The sequence below is a fragment of the Sturnira hondurensis genome, unplaced genomic scaffold (assembly GCF_014824575.4).
Source record: "Sturnira hondurensis isolate 20B ecotype Veracruz unplaced genomic scaffold, ASM1482457v3 Scaffold0021555, whole genome shotgun sequence".
Taxonomy (NCBI): Eukaryota; Metazoa; Chordata; class Mammalia; order Chiroptera; family Phyllostomidae; genus Sturnira; species Sturnira hondurensis.
In genome coordinates this window covers 5,812,921-5,829,799 of record NW_028094186.1, presented here as the reverse complement: position 1 = coordinate 5,829,799, position 16,879 = coordinate 5,812,921, and the positions used below count along the sequence as shown (strand labels likewise).

General features: G+C 60.0%; 1 protein-coding gene across 2 annotated transcripts; it reads left to right on the top strand.

Annotated features, from left to right (window-relative positions):
- Positions 1–3,745: 3,745 nt before the first annotated feature.
- On the top strand, positions 3,746–15,390 carry NBL1 (NBL1, DAN family BMP antagonist). Of its 2 annotated transcripts, none has more exons than XM_037032873.1 (4): positions 3,746–3,960; positions 12,229–12,423; positions 12,553–12,664; positions 13,866–15,390. In XM_037032873.1, exons 2-4 carry the CDS (start codon positions 12,254–12,256, stop codon positions 14,127–14,129), a joined length of 546 nt encoding a protein of 181 aa, XP_036888768.1. In that variant the 5' UTR covers positions 3,746–3,960; positions 12,229–12,253; the 3' UTR covers positions 14,130–15,390. The 2 variants fall into 2 exon arrangements, with proteins under 2 accessions (XP_036888768.1, XP_036888767.1); XM_037032872.1 differs by lacking the exon at positions 3,746–3,960 and adding an exon at positions 11,537–11,560.
- The last annotated feature ends 1,489 nt before the right edge of the window (positions 15,391–16,879 follow it).

The window sequence follows — 16,879 nt, the reverse complement described above, 5'->3', positions numbered from 1 at the left end:
CCGGCTCTCCTCTCATTCCTCTGTTCTTCGCACTTGATCCCTGCTCTTGATTCCTGGTCTCTCTCCTACAAAGAGCACTTTAACTTTTTCCCCTGGGGCCTCAAAGTCTAGGCCAAGGCCACACCTCCCACTGCCTCAAGGAGCCCTGGGGACAGACCCTTAGGGGCAGAACCTGAGAGGAAGCCCAGCGGCTTCCTGAGCCTCGGGGATCAGAGGAGAACACAGCCCAGGGGGTGGGCTCAGGGCTGGAGGAGCTGGTGTTGCTGCTGACTGGGAGTGAAAAACCCTTTTCCTCCTTGGGAAGGGGGAACAGAAGCTGTTCCCCCTTCCCAAGGCTGAGCGCAGCCAGGCTCTGCTTCAGGTGCATGGCTCTCAGGGAACTCTCGAAGGAAGCCTGTGGGTTGGGTGCTGTTGGAACTCCAGGCTCACAGAGGCCCGCTCTGAGGCCCGGGAAACGCACAACCTGACTGAGTGAGGTGCAGGGCCTCGTGCTGGGGCCTGGGTTTGATCCAGGGGCTCTGACTCCCGCCTCCCCTCTGCTCTGTGCGAACCTCCCTAAAATAGCTTTCATTTTCTGGAACACGTGTTATTTTCCAGGAACTGTGCCGAGCACTTTGCATCCATTTATCTCCCTGAGTCCTGGCTCCCTCCCCGCCGTAATCTCACCTTAAACGTCACCTCGCAGAGATGTCTTTGGAGGCTTCTCCCGTCACATCACACCCTCTGGCTCACTTAGTTCCTTCAGGAGCCATGGGTTAGGGGAAGCCCATTCGTCTGCTTATTTGTGTACTCTCTGCCTCCTTGCTTCTTGAGGCCTGGAACCACGTGGGTCTCGTCCATAATGTGTCCCTGACACCTCCGTGCCTGTCTGGCACACAGTAGGCACGACGAAGATGTGTTAGTGAGCAAGCTCCCACGACTCTGTCGAGTGCACACCATGCCAGCTGCATTTCACAGAGAAGGAAACCGGGGCCCAGACACGAGACAGCCTGCAGAGTCCGAGAGTCACTGGACAACGGAGCGCAAATTCAAACCTGAGCAGAAAGACTCTAGAACCTTCCGTGATGAGTCCCAATGGCTCTCCTCCCAGCTCCCAACTCGGAAGAGTGGACACCTGGTCTTTTTCTCATGGGAGGGGAGGGACTGTGGTTCTCCTGGGCCCCAGTACCAGCCCGGTGCTCCCATGGGGTGGACTAGGAAGGAAGGCCTTTTGCTTGTTTTTGCTCTTTCTCCAGGAGAGTGCAGAGGTTTGGACCCCTGTGGAGGCCGGGCTGACAGGATTAGAGGAAACAGCTGGCCTGAGCCGTGCCCTGCGGGAGGGAGCTTGCATTCCCGGGACTCTGGGAGGGAGCGGCTCCCCACAGCCCAGTCACATTCCAGGTCGGTCTTTTTCCTGAGCCCAGATGTTTGCTAATGAGCTGGGGAGAGAGGCTTTCAGCCCTCTCCCCCAGCTCTGGGCCCCACATTACCTTGGCCCCAAGAGGCTGGCCCTGGGCCAGCAGGCTCTGGCTCCAGGCCCGTGCCCTGTGCCAGCCAGGCCTGTTGGGGCAACTGGCATGCCGCTGCCAACCAGGTGCACCTCCGTGAGCTCGGAGAGTCTAATGTGACAGGTTCTGCCGTCCCTGCTGGGGCCCCGCCAGCCCAGGTCCTGTGGTGCACTGGGAGGGGGCTCTGGGCAACCACGAGGGTGCGATGGGCAGAGGAGCACGGGCTCAGGTCCAGGTTCAAGTCTAGACTTTGTCAGTCCCTAGCCACTTGATCTTGGGCAGGCCCTAAACATCGTGATGCCTGGACTTTCCCCACCTGTAAAATGGGAATAACCGTGGGATTGTGGTAAGGATTCAGTAGTGCTTAGCATGATCCAGGGCACATCATGGTAGCTGTCGGTATTCTTCACAAGTCACTTTTAGACCCCTTGCCTTCACTGTGGCCCTCCTGCAATTCCCAGTCTTCGCCAGACAGGTGTGACTCGATCCCAAACCCAGGGCCTTGATAGGCCGTGGGGATTGACCCGGCAGTGGCTGAACTGTGGAGGCGTCCAGTCATGGCTCTCTGGGAGACCAGCTTCCTGCAGCACTGGTGTGGGTTCTTCCCCAAGGTGCGCGCCCTCCCCGGGGTCCACACTGAGGACGCTGGTGGTAAGCAGAACGGTGTCTCCTGAGCACCTGCTGCGTGCAGTGTGGCGGGGCAGGGACCTCGTACTGTGACTTGAGGTCAATGAACCTCTCTTGGTCTCGTTTTTTTAGTTTTATTCTTTTACTTATAAAACAGGGATAACAGCACTGCTTATCTCATAGACTTATTGTGCAGATGGAGAGTGCTTGGACCAGGCACATACTGAGGACCTCCCTGTGTGTGCGTGATTACGGCTGTTATTACAGTTACCTCGCGCACCCACCTTCCTGTGGGGGATCGTGCTTCATGTAGACACGTGCATTGTACACCTTGACTGGCCCGAGGCTGAAATCCCTGCCGTCCCTGCCCTCAAGGAGCCCACGGTCCAGTGGGAGAAGGGGGTCTGTGCAACCAGCCCAGAGAGAAAGCACTGGCCGAGGCATGTGTTCACTGCTCCAGGGTCCCACGGGAAGGGGGAGTTTCTGCCGCCTGAGGGTCTTGGGAAGGCTTTCCACTCTGATGTTTGAAGATGCCTTTACCAGGAGATGAAAGGAGGGGAAGGGACCCCTAGCAGAGGGAACAGCATACGCAGCTGCTAGGAGGCATGGAGGGGGCGGGTAAGCCAGAGGCCACGGTGGAGTCATCAGGGGGCCACTGGGAGCCGCCCAGGTGCCCAGCGACCTCCAGACCTCAGACGAGCCAGGCTTCATCAGTCCGGGAGCTTCCAGCCGGGCTTCCAGCTGCGGACAGCTAGCATGGAAAGCAAATCTCCAAGTCCCAGGATTGTGTCCCGGGTGGCTACTTTTTTGGAGCCATTTTCTCATTCCACTGGGCACACAGAACAGAGAGGGCACGACTGCAGTCGCCCAAGTGCCTGCCTGTAGATGGACTGGTTGGGTGCCTCCTACCCCTACCTCCAGGTGAAGTTGGGGGCTGGAGCCTGGGCTCAGCCGGGGCTCTGCTTTCCCCTGGAGCCCGAGAAGTGAGTCCCTTTCCTGACGCTCTCTTTCCGAACAGTCCTTCCTGGGACTCTCAGACCCTTCCCTGGATGCTTAAGCCAAGTGTCCGAGATGAGGGGAGGGTGGGCGGGCGGTCAGCGACACTAGGGTGCTAAGAGCACGCCCGGTGGGTCCCACATCCAGGGGAGTATGGATGGGCTGGGCCCCCCCTCAGGACTGCGGAACCAGGACAGTCTCCTGATGTGGGGACTCCGCGGGCTGGAGCGCCACACCCTCGGAGCAAGACCGGTATTCCAACATAAAAGAACACCTCCATCTTTGTCACCCAGAGGCCTGGCACTGCCTGATGCCCCGTCGCGGGAAAAGCTAGGCGGAAAGAAGTCGGAGAGCTGAGAAACGCGGCGGAGGGCACTTTGGCCGGGCAGGGGCGCTGGGCTCTCTGTCCTGGCCCTAAGGGCAGCCGCACACCCTGGCCGTGCGTGCAGAAGGCCCGCCTGAGGCTCCTGGGCGGGCGGGAGAGGGGGCCTGGGCCCCGGCCGCCGAGGCGCCCCCTCCTGCGTCCCGGAGGGAGCGGCCCAGCGAGCGAGCCCGCCCGCTCTTTCTTGTTCGCGTCCCTCCCTCCGCTGCCCCCGCCCTCGCTCCCTATTTGGAGCGGAGACACCCCTGACGTCGGAGCCGCTCGCTCGCCGCTCCCCCGCACCCTGCGCCCGCCCGGGGCCACAGACGGTGCGCCGCGCAGCCCAGCCGAGCCTTGCGGGGCCGCCGCCAGCCCTGCCAGCCGTCTCCCCGAGCTTCCTGGGGCCACCGGGCCTGCCACCCCCTGGGCCCGCAGGCTGCTCCGCAGGACCCGGAGGGAGCGCCGCGCTCCTCGCTGCCGCCGCGCGCGGTAAGTCCTGTACGGCCAGCACGCGGGAGCTCTGCTTCAAGAGGCTTCGGCTGCAGGGGCAGCGCCGCGCCCCCGGCGACGAGCTTTTCACCCTGGCCCGTCCGGAGCCCAGGTCACGGGGCTGAAGCTCTGCTGCCGAGCCCCTCCGGACGCCGGGGCTCGGGACGTGGGTGCGGCGTGGGGTGGCCAGGGGACACCTCTGCTCCCTGAGCCCGTCCCCGGACTCTGTCGGTATTTTCACTTCTTGGTAGGAGTCGCCACAACCAGGAGAGAATGGGAGGGAGATGCGTGGCGGAGCGAAAGCCTGGTGGGTCGAGGGTGGGTCAGGCCGCGCGGGCGCCCGGACAGCGCCCCGCGCTCGTTAGCTGGACTCACGCGTCCCTCCAGCTGTGCCCAGGCCTCTCCACTCCGGTATGTTTCTACCTCCTTTTTGTGTCTCTGCTTTTCTTAGTCTCAGTATCTCTCTCTCGCTCCCTCCCTCCCTCCCGCCCGTTTGCCTCCCCCTTTCTTTTCTCTGGTTCTGTCCTTTTCTTTCTCTTCCTCCGTTTCGAGTTGCCCTGGGTATGTGTCTCTGCCTGTGTGTTTCCCCCGAACTCCCCGTTCTGCCCCTCCGCGGGGGTCTCTCGCAGTGTGCCTGTGCGTGTTCCTGACCCGTCACCCTCAAACTCAGACAATCCTCCAGTGTCAGAGTGGTCAGAACAGTTTCCTAGACCCTGTGAAAGAAACGAAACCCTCCCCCTGCCTTCCTCCTGCCCCCGGGGCCTGGCAGGGGTCATCCCCCTGGAATTGAGTCTGGGCAGGGGGAGCCAGCCTTTCCGGGGGCTCAGTTTTCTTAAGAGTTCCACCCCCGCCAGGCGGCCTGGACAACAGGGCCCTGCTGCAGGCCACCTGCCCGCCTGCGCCTTGGGCGGGGCGATTCTGATCTTTTACAAGCAGCGGTAAAGGGGCAGCTGCCGGCCTTGGCGTGGCCAGCGGGTGGCGGGTACTCGGGGAGCAGAGCACACTTTCAGGCTTTCTGAGGCCCCCGCCCCGCGGAGGACACCAGCCTGTAACTAAGGGAACCCCGGGGAAAACAGAGGTCAGGGCCTAGGGCCAACGGCTGGGCGTGCCGGCAGGGGATGGGGGCGAGGAAGCAATTTGTCAGCAGGCCCCTCGCCCTTTGTTACTGTCCAATCACCAGCCCCCTGAAACTCCAGATGCCGGGCTGCTTGGGTGTGGCTTGCGTTTAGCTGGGGCCGGGGAAAAGGTGAGGCCGGAGCGTTTCCTCAGTGACCTCCACCCCTCTCCCGGTCCCTGCAAACTTTCTCCGGGGCCTGGTGCCAGAGGGGTGGATGCTCTGCACTGGCAGGGGCTCTCTCCTCATTCTTTTAAAGTGAAATCTCAGAGGGCATGTAGCCTTCTCCCACCCCCAGCCCCAAGGGTCCCAGGAGCCAGCAGGGGTGCGGGTGAGGGCTGCAGGGGGACTTCTGTGGAGCAGATGTGCCTCGGGTCCTGGGGCAGCTCATTAGCATAGATTTGTTTTGGAGACCGATTTGGGTCTTCCTGCAGGAGGGTCTGCAGGCAGGAGGGCAGCGGCCTGGGTTGGGGGTGGTTTGTAGCCTGGAAGGTGGAGTTGCCAGGCAGAGGCGGGCAGGCCTTTTGGGTCTGGGCTTGGCCCTGCGTGTCCGCCTCCTGGATGGCTGGGTCATGCTCTGCCAGCTCTGCTGACGGGGGAGGGAGGAAGCCGCCCTGCCGAGAGACTGGGGTCCTGGAATCCCAAAGGCCTTCGGCAATACCCAAGGAGCCAGATCCCCTGCGAGGAAATCAGCTAAAGCGGACATTCCCAGGCTGCTCTCCCTATGTTACAGATGTGAGGCTCAGGGAGTCAAAACCAGTGGCCTGCAGCCTGGGCTGTAACCATTGGCTGCCCACGTGGAGCCAACGGATGAGCCTGGGTCTGACTGCGCCCTGGCCCAGACGGAGACCGGCCCCCTCCCAGAGTGACCTTTCCAGTTGCACCATTCGAGGAAGTCCCTGCACTCGGGCCAAGATCTGAAGTGATCGCCCCGCCCTCCCTGATCCCTGAGCCCAGGGCCACAGGCCACACCCTCCTGCACCCAGCAGCCTGGCGGCCTGGCCCAGCCTGTTTTCTGGAAGTTGGATTCTGGAGGGGGCTGGTTTCTCCTGCACCCTGTCCCTTCAGTCAGCGAACGGTCCAAGGAGGAAGAGTCAGAGTGGGATCTTGCCCTAGGCCCCCACCCGGCAAGCCAGTGTGAGTGGGGTGGGACGGACGGTTTATAAAACCCGTTCCCAGCCAGCCATGCTGTCATTTGCATGAACTTCTCCTCGAGGTCCCCCTCGATCCAGTGTCATCGCAGCAGGTGCAGCCCCGGATTTAGATATTGTCGGGACCACCCAGGATCCGGCGGGAGGGAGCAGGGAGGAGAGGGTGAGGGGGGAGCATGTGAGAGACCGAGGGTTCAGGAGGATAAGCGGCCCAGGGTGACTCTGAGCTAGCATTAATGGTGACATTTACTGAGGACACAGCCCATGACAGACACCCTCTCCAGAGGTTTCCATGCACAGCTGCCCTATGAGGTGAGTACTCTCACCGCCCACTTTGCAGGTGAGGAAACGGAGGCAGAGAAGGTTGCAGTGGCTGAGTGAGGGTGGGAACCAGGTCTGTCACAGCCTGTTGTGACAATGGAGAAGACCCAGACACTGCCCTGTGTGTGTGTGGGGGCGGGGGGTACGGGGTGGGGGTGCGAGGGGTGGCTTGAGGTGAGCAGATACTTTCTACCAAGAAAATCCTGGTGTACTTGGCACTAAGGAACCCCGAATGTTCAGGGTCACGCAGAAGAGGGATGGGGGAATGGTCGTTCACTTGTGGACTCTTCGCTCTACAGAGGGCCTCTTGGTGGCCAGTGGCCTGTGGCTGGTGGCCGGCCCAGGTCTCCCTTGACATCTGGGCCCCTCTGTGAATTGGAGGCTTCCCCCCCCCCCCGGGCTCCAGGCTGCAGGCAGAGGGGTAGGTGGCCCCCTGGCGACAGTGCTGTTAGGGGGGCCCCTTCCCTGGGGAGTTGGGCTCTGGCTCCTGACCTGGCCAGGCCTCAGGCTCCTGTGGGGGCGCATGGAGATCCTCCCAGGCCGAGCTCCACCCCTGAGGGGTCAGACCTGGCACTGAACCTCTGAGGCCTGGACAAGCCTCTCTAGAAAGAGGCTGAGTTGTGGGCGGCGTGGAAATGTGGAGGACTCCAAAGGCCTGCCGGACCCGCAGCCTGCGTTCTTCTTGCTGCCCTCACCTCTAGCCCTTCCCAAAGCATGTATTTTCACTTCCCTCTTTCCGGGTGTGGAAGATGCAGTGGCCACCTTCTTGGTCTGTGCCTCAGTTTCCCCAGCACTAGAATGGGTCAGCTAGTGTCCCCCCTTTGTGTGTTGTTGGCAGCCTCAGAATGGGTTGAGCGTTTGTCCAGGTCTCAGAGGGTCCGAAGGGCTTGGATCTGGGAGGGGCAGTGAGGCGGGAGGAAGGCCTCCACCCTGGGCTGCAGGCGTCCTCACTGAAGCCTGCAGGGGACTCAGGGGCGGGGCTTGAGAGGCTCCCAAGCTCCCCAGCCAGGTGGTGGCCGAACACCAGAGTTCGAAACAGGCAGAACAGGGGTAAGAGACCCAGCAGCTAGGCCAGGCTGGGGTAGGGCCAGCGCCAGGGCCAAGGGCAGGGACCCCCAGGCCTTGTGCCCCTTCCACGTTCCCGGCCACCTTCTCCAATTCCTGCTTCCTCTTCTGTGACCCTTTTCATCTGCAGAGGTGGCTGGTGGTGTCCAGGTTCAAAGCTCAGTTCTGTTTACTATGTATTGGCTGTAACTGTGGATGAGGCGTTCTGAGCACCTTACGTGTATCCCTTTATTCAGTCCTTCCAACGGAGGCGCAGAGGTTCCTTCTAAATGGTGGATCTCTTTTTGCTCTTTATTTCTCACTAAATCTCGAGCCAGCCTCTCAGGGTCTCTGTGCCTCAGCTCCTTCACCTACACAGTGGGAGAGTAAGAGGTTTCATGGCCCAGGGCTGTGGCGAGGACTGAATAGATGGATTTATGCAAAAGAGCAGCAGTGCCCAGCCACAGTCGGGTGCTCTGGGCTGCCGTGATAAATACCCCCTCCCCCGGCCTTGTTCGGCCTTGTTCACGTAGTGCCCTCAGCCAGGTGCACACTTCCTGTCTCCACCATCGGTAACTCACTGTGATCCTGTGTGAAATCCAGGGTTAAGACTCCCTACTCCCTGCCCCCCACAGCCCTCTGCCAGCCCCTCCTCTAAACAACCTCCCCTGAGCTCATCCCATTCTCCCCATCTAGGCTCAGAGTTCCTGAGTGGGCGCAGGATCCAGGGCCTGCCCCCCACAGCCCTCTGCCAGCCCCTCCTCTAAACAACCTCCCCTGAGCTCATCCCATTCTCCCCATCTAGGCTCAGAGTTCCTGAGTGGGCGCAGGATCCAGGGCCTCAGCTCCCCTGTCCACACCGTTGCCTTCCTCTCCGCCATCCTAGGAGGTGCCCAGTAAATGAGTGTGGACTGCAGGGAACCGAGTGACTCTGGGGAAGGGTGCTGCTTGGTTGATTCGCTGGGGGGCCTCGGGACAAGGTGGGGAATCCCCCTTCCAACCCTGGTGTTCTGCGAGTCCGTGACCCGCCATGTGACATTCAGAGTGGGGAGGAAGGCGTGGGAATGGGGAGTGAGGCTCTCAGGAAGGAAGGTCCTACTGCGCAGAAACCAACAAAAAGGTAAACCTGTCGGCACAGAGCCCACCCCGGCAGTGCCAGTGTGCAGTGGCAGGTGGGTGTGGGGCTCGGCAGGGATTCTCTGTGGCTGGGTGTGAGGCTGGGGGAGGTGGGTGTGTCCTGATGACAGACGTGTCCATGGGAGATAGTGGCCTGGCCTCCTCCCTGCCTCCTGCTCCAGAGCCCACCTTTGGCTCCAATGCCCCCCAGACTTTCCCAAGATCCTCCGGGGGAGGCGAGCTGGCCTGAGCTGGGTGCCTGCCGGGTCCTGGGTGCTTTCCCTGCATCTTCCCAGCTGCTCTCCGAGGAAACTGCTATGCTCCCCAGTCTAGGGTGGAGGTAGGTCGGTGCAGGGAGGCGAATTTTATGTCTGGAAGTCACAGAGCTCCTAGGTGGGAAGGCTGGGACTCAAATGCAGGAGACCCCAGGGGCCCTGCCTGCGGGAGCCCAGGCAGCCTGCTGGAGATCAGGGCTCCCGGCCCCTCCTCTCGGGGAGAGGCTGCCTGGGCTGGGCTCGTGTGCCTCTCTGTGGGTGCAGCTGGCCCTTAGGGTTAGCGCTCAGCTGCGTACAAGAAACGCAGGAAGACTGCCTCGGTGTGTCTCATTCCTCATCAGCTTCTGCCACACGGTGACCCTAGCAACCGGTCCCCGTCCCCTGGGCCAGCGTCTCCCTTAGCCACTGTTTTCGCCCAGCAAGCCTTGTTATTAACCTCAGCCCCAGTCTCCACTCGCCTTGAGCCTGACCCTGGTCTATGGCCTCAGTTCTGACCTCTCCTCATCCTGGCTCCACGTCAGGCCAGGGTTTCATTAAAATCCCAGTCCCTATATCCAGTCCTAAGGAAACCTGAGGTTGCCCCCTGTCCCCGCTGCCTCCCTGGCCACCCCTGCCCCGACCTTCCTGATGAGTGCCTGATGAAGTCAGGTATAGGACAGAAGTCCCCGGATTTCTCTGAGGTCTCTAGGGGGCCAGTCCAGCCTGGGGAGACCCAGGGGGCCCTGGCCTTAGTTGGCCTCCTGCCTCTTCTGGTCAGCCATGGTCAGACCCTGCCTGACCCAGGCCGATTCCCTGGGGACGGACAGGCACCTTTGGGAGTGAGGAACCTTCCTGGGTGCTAAGCCTGTCAGAAAACGAGCTAGGTAGCCGGTTAGGAACAAGTCCACTCTGTTTTGTTAGGATGTGGTTGCCCTGAAAACATGGGCTTTGCTGTCTGTCTTGTGAGCGAGACCGGAAGTATGTGGATAGGGGTGTGGGGCAGACTGTCTGGACTCACCTACTGCTCTTCCCGTCCACCCCACCCCCACCGCGGAGGGGTTTTCCTGGTGGAGAGAGCAGAGGGCTGTGGAGGCGGTCACAGCCCAGCAGGCAAGACACCCTCAGTGTGTCCCCTCCCAGACACTGTCTGAAATACCTGCCTCTCGCATCAGGAGGCCGGCTAAGCTTGTCCCGCCTGGGCTGACCTGCTCGAGCCAGCCCGTCTCTAGTGCTGGGCTTCTCTGGGGCCAGCGGGACAGTACCTGCCTCCTGCTCCTGTTTCAGCCCCACTCAGGCCCCTCCGGGGACTGTCCCAAGACACAGAATCCCCGACTGGCGGAGCTGCGCTGGTTCCCATGCCTGGCTGTGTATCCGAACCGTCCTGGAAGCTTGCTAGAATCACAGACTCCCACCCACCCCCCGACATTCACGCCACAAGTCCCCAGGGATTCTGAGGATCTCAGAAACCAGTGGTTTCTGGCAACTCACTCATCTTACAGGAGGGGACCGTGTGGCCTATGTCCAGGGTCACAGCAGGCATGGACTCCTGACGATCCAGCGCCCTTTCCCCAGGGGCCCTCCTTGTAGGCATTGCCCTCTGTCCTGAAGTTCCCCAAAGCCTTCCTCCTCCACATTTTTGGAGGTGGGTGGGGTGGGGGAAACCCACGGAAAAGGAGGTAGGGAACACTGGAGAGTCCCCTCTGAGGGAATCCTTGGGACACACACTGCCCTGCAGCGCCATCTGCTGGCAAATTCTGGTGTTCTAGTGTCTTAACTCCTATTTGTACTTGGCTGTGAATAATGTGCACTTTTTTGCCCAAATTTTTGAGGGAAAAATAAGGATGCGCATTGTACATGAGTAGTACTAGTTCCATGTCTATATAAATGTTTTTAATTCTTTTACAGATGCTTATGCGTTGAAAGTGTAACTCTAGAAGGCAATAATGATATCTATGTGCAAAATAATACATATGCTAAAATTCCTTTATAATCCCCCCAAAAGTATCTAAATAAAGTTTTAATTAAAAAATAAAACGAGACAGGATCCAGAGAGGAGAGGGGAGAGAATCATAGGGGAAAAGGGGAGGGACTCACATGAATAAGTATAAAGGACACATGGACAATAATTAAGGTGGGGGGCGGAAATGGGAGGGAGATGGGGAGCACGGGGCGGCGGGGCAGGGCAGGGAATATAAAACAGAAACTGTACTTGAATAAGAATTAAATAAATTAAAAAAATAAAACCAAAGATTTTTTTCCCTGAAAGTTTGGGTCAGGAACGTGGGGGTGCATTATACACAACAAAATACGGTAAATTACTGAGGGTCCAGCACTGGGCGTGGATTGTCCCCTGCCTGTCCCAGGCTGGGACGGGGCTGCGGATGATGGTGTGTGCGTAGACTCAGGGCTCCAGGCTTTGGTGGGGCATCCGAAAAAGAAATACGGTCTGGTCTGGGATTATTATTGTTTTTTTTTTTTTTACCTGGGGTCCAGCCAGCCAAAGCAGCCCAAGGATTCACTGATATGAAGGTGGAGGTGAGCGTTCCAACAGCAGCTGTGGCCGCAGGTCCGGGTGCTGGACGGCCAGCCCTCAAGGGCAGGTGCGGGCAGTTTCTCATTTTCCCGGGGAACCCACGACATCGGAGGGAGGGGGGAGCTAATTAATGATCGCCCAGCCCCCAGCATGTGCTTGAGACTTAATGGCCTGTTCAGTGTGAGCAGCTGTCCTTGGCCACGCCCAGTGTTGCCACGCCCGTTTTTCAGATGAAGAAACCAAGGCACAGGGGTTGAAGCAGTTTGTCCAAAGCTATCTTGTACGTTATAAAAACAACTGGAGTGTGTGTTTTCTCCTGAGGGCTTTTCATGGAGCACCTCATTTAATCTTCTTGAGACCCTCTGATGCACATGCTGTTCGCAGCCCCGGTTGTTTAAAGATGTTATTTGTTCGTAGAGAAGGGAGAGAAACATCAATTGGTTGCCTCTTGCACGTGCCCCAGCTGGGGACCCGGCCCGCGAGCCGGGCGTGTGCCCTGACCAGGAACTGAACCAGCGACCCTCCGCTTTGCAGAACCACGCCCAACCAACTGAGCCACACCAGCCAGGCCAGCAGCGTTTTGAGGTTCATAAGGGAGAAATAAGTTTCCAAGGTTGTGCTTGGTTAGGATTTGAACCCAGGGGGTCAGATGTCAGGGCTCATGCTTGTAACACCGCCATCCCCCTCTTCCCAGGCTCCTGAGCTTGGCTGGCCTCACCCACACCCTGTGCTCAGTTCTAGGGCTCTCCAGGTCACGGGCATGATGCTCCGGGTTCTGGTGGGGGCTGTCCTCCCCACCATGCTGCTGGCCGCTCCGCCGCCCATCAACAAGCTGGCGCTGTTTCCGGACAAGAGTGCCTGGTGCGAGGCCAAGAACATCACCCAGATCGTGGGCCACAGTGGCTGTGAGGCCAAGTCCATCCAGAACAGGTGGGATCCAGGGGGGGATGGGTGGAGGGAGGGGAGGAAGGCAGGGACCCAGGAGGGAGGGAGAGGCAAGGGCTGCCCATCCTTGCCCTTGCCACAGTGACAAGGGAGCGGTGACCTCTCCTCCCACAGAGCATGCCTAGGCCAGTGCTTCAGCTACAGTGTTCCCAACACCTTCCCGCAGTCTACGGAGTCCCTGGTGCACTGCGACTCCTGCATGCCGGCCCAGTCCATGTGGGAGATTGTGAGTACCGCCGCCTTCCCCTGCCCTGCCTGCCACCCCCGCCCCCCGCTGCCCCCCCCCAGTCCAGTGTCGTCTGGCTCACCTGTCTTTCTAGCTTTACCTTCTCTCACCTTCTTCGCTAGTTTGACACTTGATGCCAGCTCACCTCCTTTCAGCCTCTCACACCTGCTTTGCTGGTTACCGTCACCACAGGGCCTTTGCATGTGCTCTTGGCCCTGGTTGGAACACCTTTCTCTTTCTCCTCACCTAGTGAACTTCTATCCAACCCTCTGCCCGTAGCCCATGGGTCACTTTCTCAGGGCCCCTTTCCTGGCCCATGAGCACCGTGTACTTCTGCTTTGAGCATCCGTCACATCCCCAGTTCTCTGTCTACATTTGGCAAGTCTGTGTCCCACAGTAGACTCTGAGCTCCTGGAGGGACTGTGCCTTGTGTCCCGGGAGCTGGCATGGAGTAGGCGGTGTGTGGAAGGAGGGAGGGAAAGAAAGGGAGGAAGGGAGGGGGAAAGGACGGTAACTAGGGGCAGAGCGAGATGCTAGAGGTGTTCATACAGGGCAAACCTCAGCTGGGCCAGGGGTTCCAGGGTCAGGGAGCTTTTTGAGGAAGTGATGTCCGAGCTCAGACCCAGAGGTTGAGTAGAAGGTAACAACTGCCGTGTTTCGGGTGGGTGGTAGGGGTGAGGACCTCCCAGGCGGAGGGAGCAGCACGTGTACAGTCCCATGCAGGTCATTCAGCCCGGCTGGCGGCAGTGGCCCAAAGTCAGGGGCAGAGAGGTTTGCCAGGCGCAGCCTGAAGGGCCTTCGTTTCCTCCAAGTGCTAGGGGGAGAGCTGAGGGGGAATGTTTAAAAAATTACTTCATTGTTGTTCAGTTACAGTTGTCTGCATCCTCTCCCCACCCCTCCCCCAAAGGGGATTTTAGGCGGGCGGGGGCCAGTTCGCACTGGGTTTTCCCCCTCGGGGCGCCCTCTGGATGCTGCCAGGGGCTAGGTGGGAAAGTGGCAGGACTAGATGTGCGGATATGAGTCAGGCGGCACCCGCAGGCACCGCCCCCCCCCATGGGCCCGCAGAGCTGACTGAGGCCTCAAGGGCGGGCTTGGGACTCCAGCCACTCTGGGATTCTTGGTCCCATGAGGACGTGTTACTCTTGGGACTTCCCTCCCGGCCACAGGCCTTTGGAAACACCCCTGGTGCCCCCCCCCCCAGGTGACGCTGGAGTGCCCCGGCCACGAGGAGGTGCCCAGGGTGGACAAGCTGGTGGAGAAGATCCTGCACTGCAGCTGCCAGGCCTGTGGCAAGGAGCCGAGTCACGAGGGGCTGAGTGTCTACGTGCAGGGCGAGGATGGCCCGGGCTCCCAGCTGGGCCCCCATCCCCACCCCCACCCTCACCCCCACCCTGGCGGGCAGACCCCTGAGCCTGAGGAACCCCCGGGGTCCCCCCACACTGAGGAAGAGGGGGCTGAGGACTGAGGCCCTTGACTCTTCCTCCCCTCTCATCCCCCATGGAATACTGGGGGAAGTGTGTGGGGAGAGGCTGAAGCCCCCCTTCGGCACTGGATGGACTTGGACTTGGAATGCTTCCCAGTTGTCATGGAGATCTGCAGGGAGGGGTTGGAGCCAAGCTGCACAATTTAATATATTCAAGAGTGGGGGGAGGAAGCAGAGGTCTTCAGGGCTCTTTTTCGGAGAAGGGGATTCCCTTCCTCTCTGCCTCCTAAAGATGTGCCCTGGGGAAGGGGAGGAAGTTGGCTAAGCTGCTGAGGGGCGGGGAAGGCCATCCAAGATGGCGGGAGGCAGGCTAAGGCCCACACGGTCTCTGGTGGGGCAGGGCCCCTGGGGTACAGTGGTGGAGCTGGGCACTGATCAGAGGGTGGGTACCTCGCCAGCAGCGGCCCTAAGGAGGGCATGGGTCCAGACTAGGAAGGCCACTGGCTACAGCAGGGCGCTCCAGCCCTTGCCCACAGGCTTCTCCAGAGGCCGCCGCTCACTCCACTTCCATGCCAGGGCAGCTTCTCTGCATGGCCCCATGGTGGCCCCCCACCTGTGGTTCGGAGTCAGGCTGGGCAGGACCCTACCGACTCATGGCCCTGGAGCCAGGGGCTAGGCTCTTTGGGCCTCTGGCTTTCTTGGCTTTTCGGGGGATGGAGGAAGGCAAGGGAGGACCCTTCCTAGGCAAGGGCATGGCAATGACCCTCCCCCCCAACACCACAAAGAGCATCCGTCCCTCCTGTCTCCGAGATCTCAGTGCTTCCCGCTGCCCCCAAGTCCCAGGCCCCTCAGAAAGCCGATGGAGCCAGCCTCACCCCGTTGGGGGAACTCTTTCTAGGTATTTGATTTGGGGAGGGGTCACCCTGAGTTAGATTCCAAGGAAGGGCCTGGGTGGGATGGACACCAGCTCAGCCTCAAGAAACGAGGAGGAGGAGGGGCAAGGGCTTGGGGGGGGGGGCGTGTTCACTGTGGCTCTCCAGCTGCCCCATCCCACCAGCCTGGCCCCTCCCACTGCACTTTAACCCTAGGGGGGTGAGGGACCCAGACCAGGGCAGGAAGCACTGCCTGGCTCTGCTCCTCCGTCCCAGGCAGCATCCAGCCCCACCAGCCCCTGCCTGGGGCTGCCCCGCCTGCCACCGCTGTTCTGACAAGAGCTTCTGGAGCTTATAACCAGTAGATCGTCTCCCTGACGGACCCTGAGTCTCCTCACGAATAAATTCGTTCAGCGCCTGTGGTTCCTTCCTCACTGGCTGGCTCTGCTGACCCAGGGTTCCTGCGGGGGTCTAGGGGGAGGGCATCCTGAGTGGATGGACCCTCCCGTGCCCTGGGGACCTTCTCACTTTGCTGCCGCGAGCACCCCTAGGCCCTGTCTCCCAGCTCCCGCCTCTCCCTGGTGCCTGCTCCTGGCCCTGCATGTATCTGGTGGGCTTCCCCAGCCCGGCCATCTCCACCTTTGCAGCAGCGGCCCCACCTCTGTGCTTCCCTGGCCCCCAGCCTGGCCTGGACCAGGAGAAGGGGGAGCACAAAACCAGCAATTGATGACCAACTAGGTACAGGTGGGGTGCTGCTCTAAAGATTTTACACAAATAGCTTGCCTAATACCACCAACCTGTAAGACAGGGGTGGCCCCCACTTTGCAGACAGGGCCTCTCAAGTGCAGAGGGGTCAGTGTGCCAGGGCCACCCAGGACAGGACTGAAGGCCAGGCAGTCTGGACTCGCCACTCGGTGCAACCTTAGCAGTTATCACTTCGTTGTCTGCTGTGATCTGGGCTGCTCCCGACACCTGACAGTGACCCCACCAGTGTGGTAACATTACCCCGAGATTCTCCACTGGGACAGGACAGGGTGAGGGCTAGGACCTTTCTTCCTCACACACCTGGCTGTGCCCACCATATACCAGACAATTATATTATTTCTAAATGAGGGGAAATGCCCGTCATGCTAATGAGAAAAACGAGGGCCTTGACTGATGCCTGGGGAGAGATTTGCCCAAGCTGGAAAGTAGCGGCCCCAGGATTCCAATCGGGCGCCCTCTAGTGAAGAGGATTCTGAACTACACGTGGTTTCCTTAGTGCCCCGAGCCTTTCCCTCAAGGCTGCTCTGCACTGTTGTGCAGGTTGTGAACGTCCCGACTCTAGAGTGACACTTATTGCACTCGTGTAGGGCACAGCTTGCATGGCCGCCCACGGTAGTCTTTCAAGCCCTGTTGTGGAACTGCATGCGGACTTCGGTGACCCCTCAGTCTCGGAGGGTCAAGCCCTAGTCACCTTAACAGTCTTTCGTAATGGCTGCAGGTGGGAACTCACTCCAGAGTGCGCCGTCCCGCGGGGCTTCCGAGGGCACAGAGACCAGGTCCAGACGAAAGGCTACGGGGGCTGCGGCTTTGGTGCTTGGGCGTCTGAGACCAGCACTATCTCGGCAGGATGTGCCTTGGTCAGGAGCCGCCTCCATCTTCTGTGTGGAATAAGGCAGGGTATAAGTTCATAGAAACATAACCTACTAAGAGGCTGCTTGGAAAGAAAGCAAGAAGGTGGGTTGGCAGGGCTGGAACGCTGGTCAGAGAGCAGACTTCACTGTCTTTGTGGTAGGAGCCCTGGAAGTGTCTGCGCAGAGCTGCGTTTCATTGAGACTGAAAAGAAGGCTCGCGGGGAGGAGGGGGAGGCCGGAGACCAGCTGGGAACTGCAACAATCCCGGCAGGTGATGGAAGCCAGAGCTGGACAGAGCGAGTCT

Bases quoted from the DNA above. Each gene is read 5' to 3' on its own strand.
- NBL1 (XM_037032873.1), top strand. From the start codon at position 12,254: ATGATGCTCCGGGTTCTGGTGGGGGCTGTCCTCCCCACCATGCTGCTG. The intron at 12,424-12,552 runs GTGGGATCCAGG...CTCCTCCCACAG, and splicing joins GCCAAGTCCATCCAGAACAG to AGCATGCCTAGGCCAGTGCT. The intron at 12,665-13,865 runs GTGAGTACCGCC...CCCCCCCCCCAG, and splicing joins CCCAGTCCATGTGGGAGATT to GTGACGCTGGAGTGCCCCGG.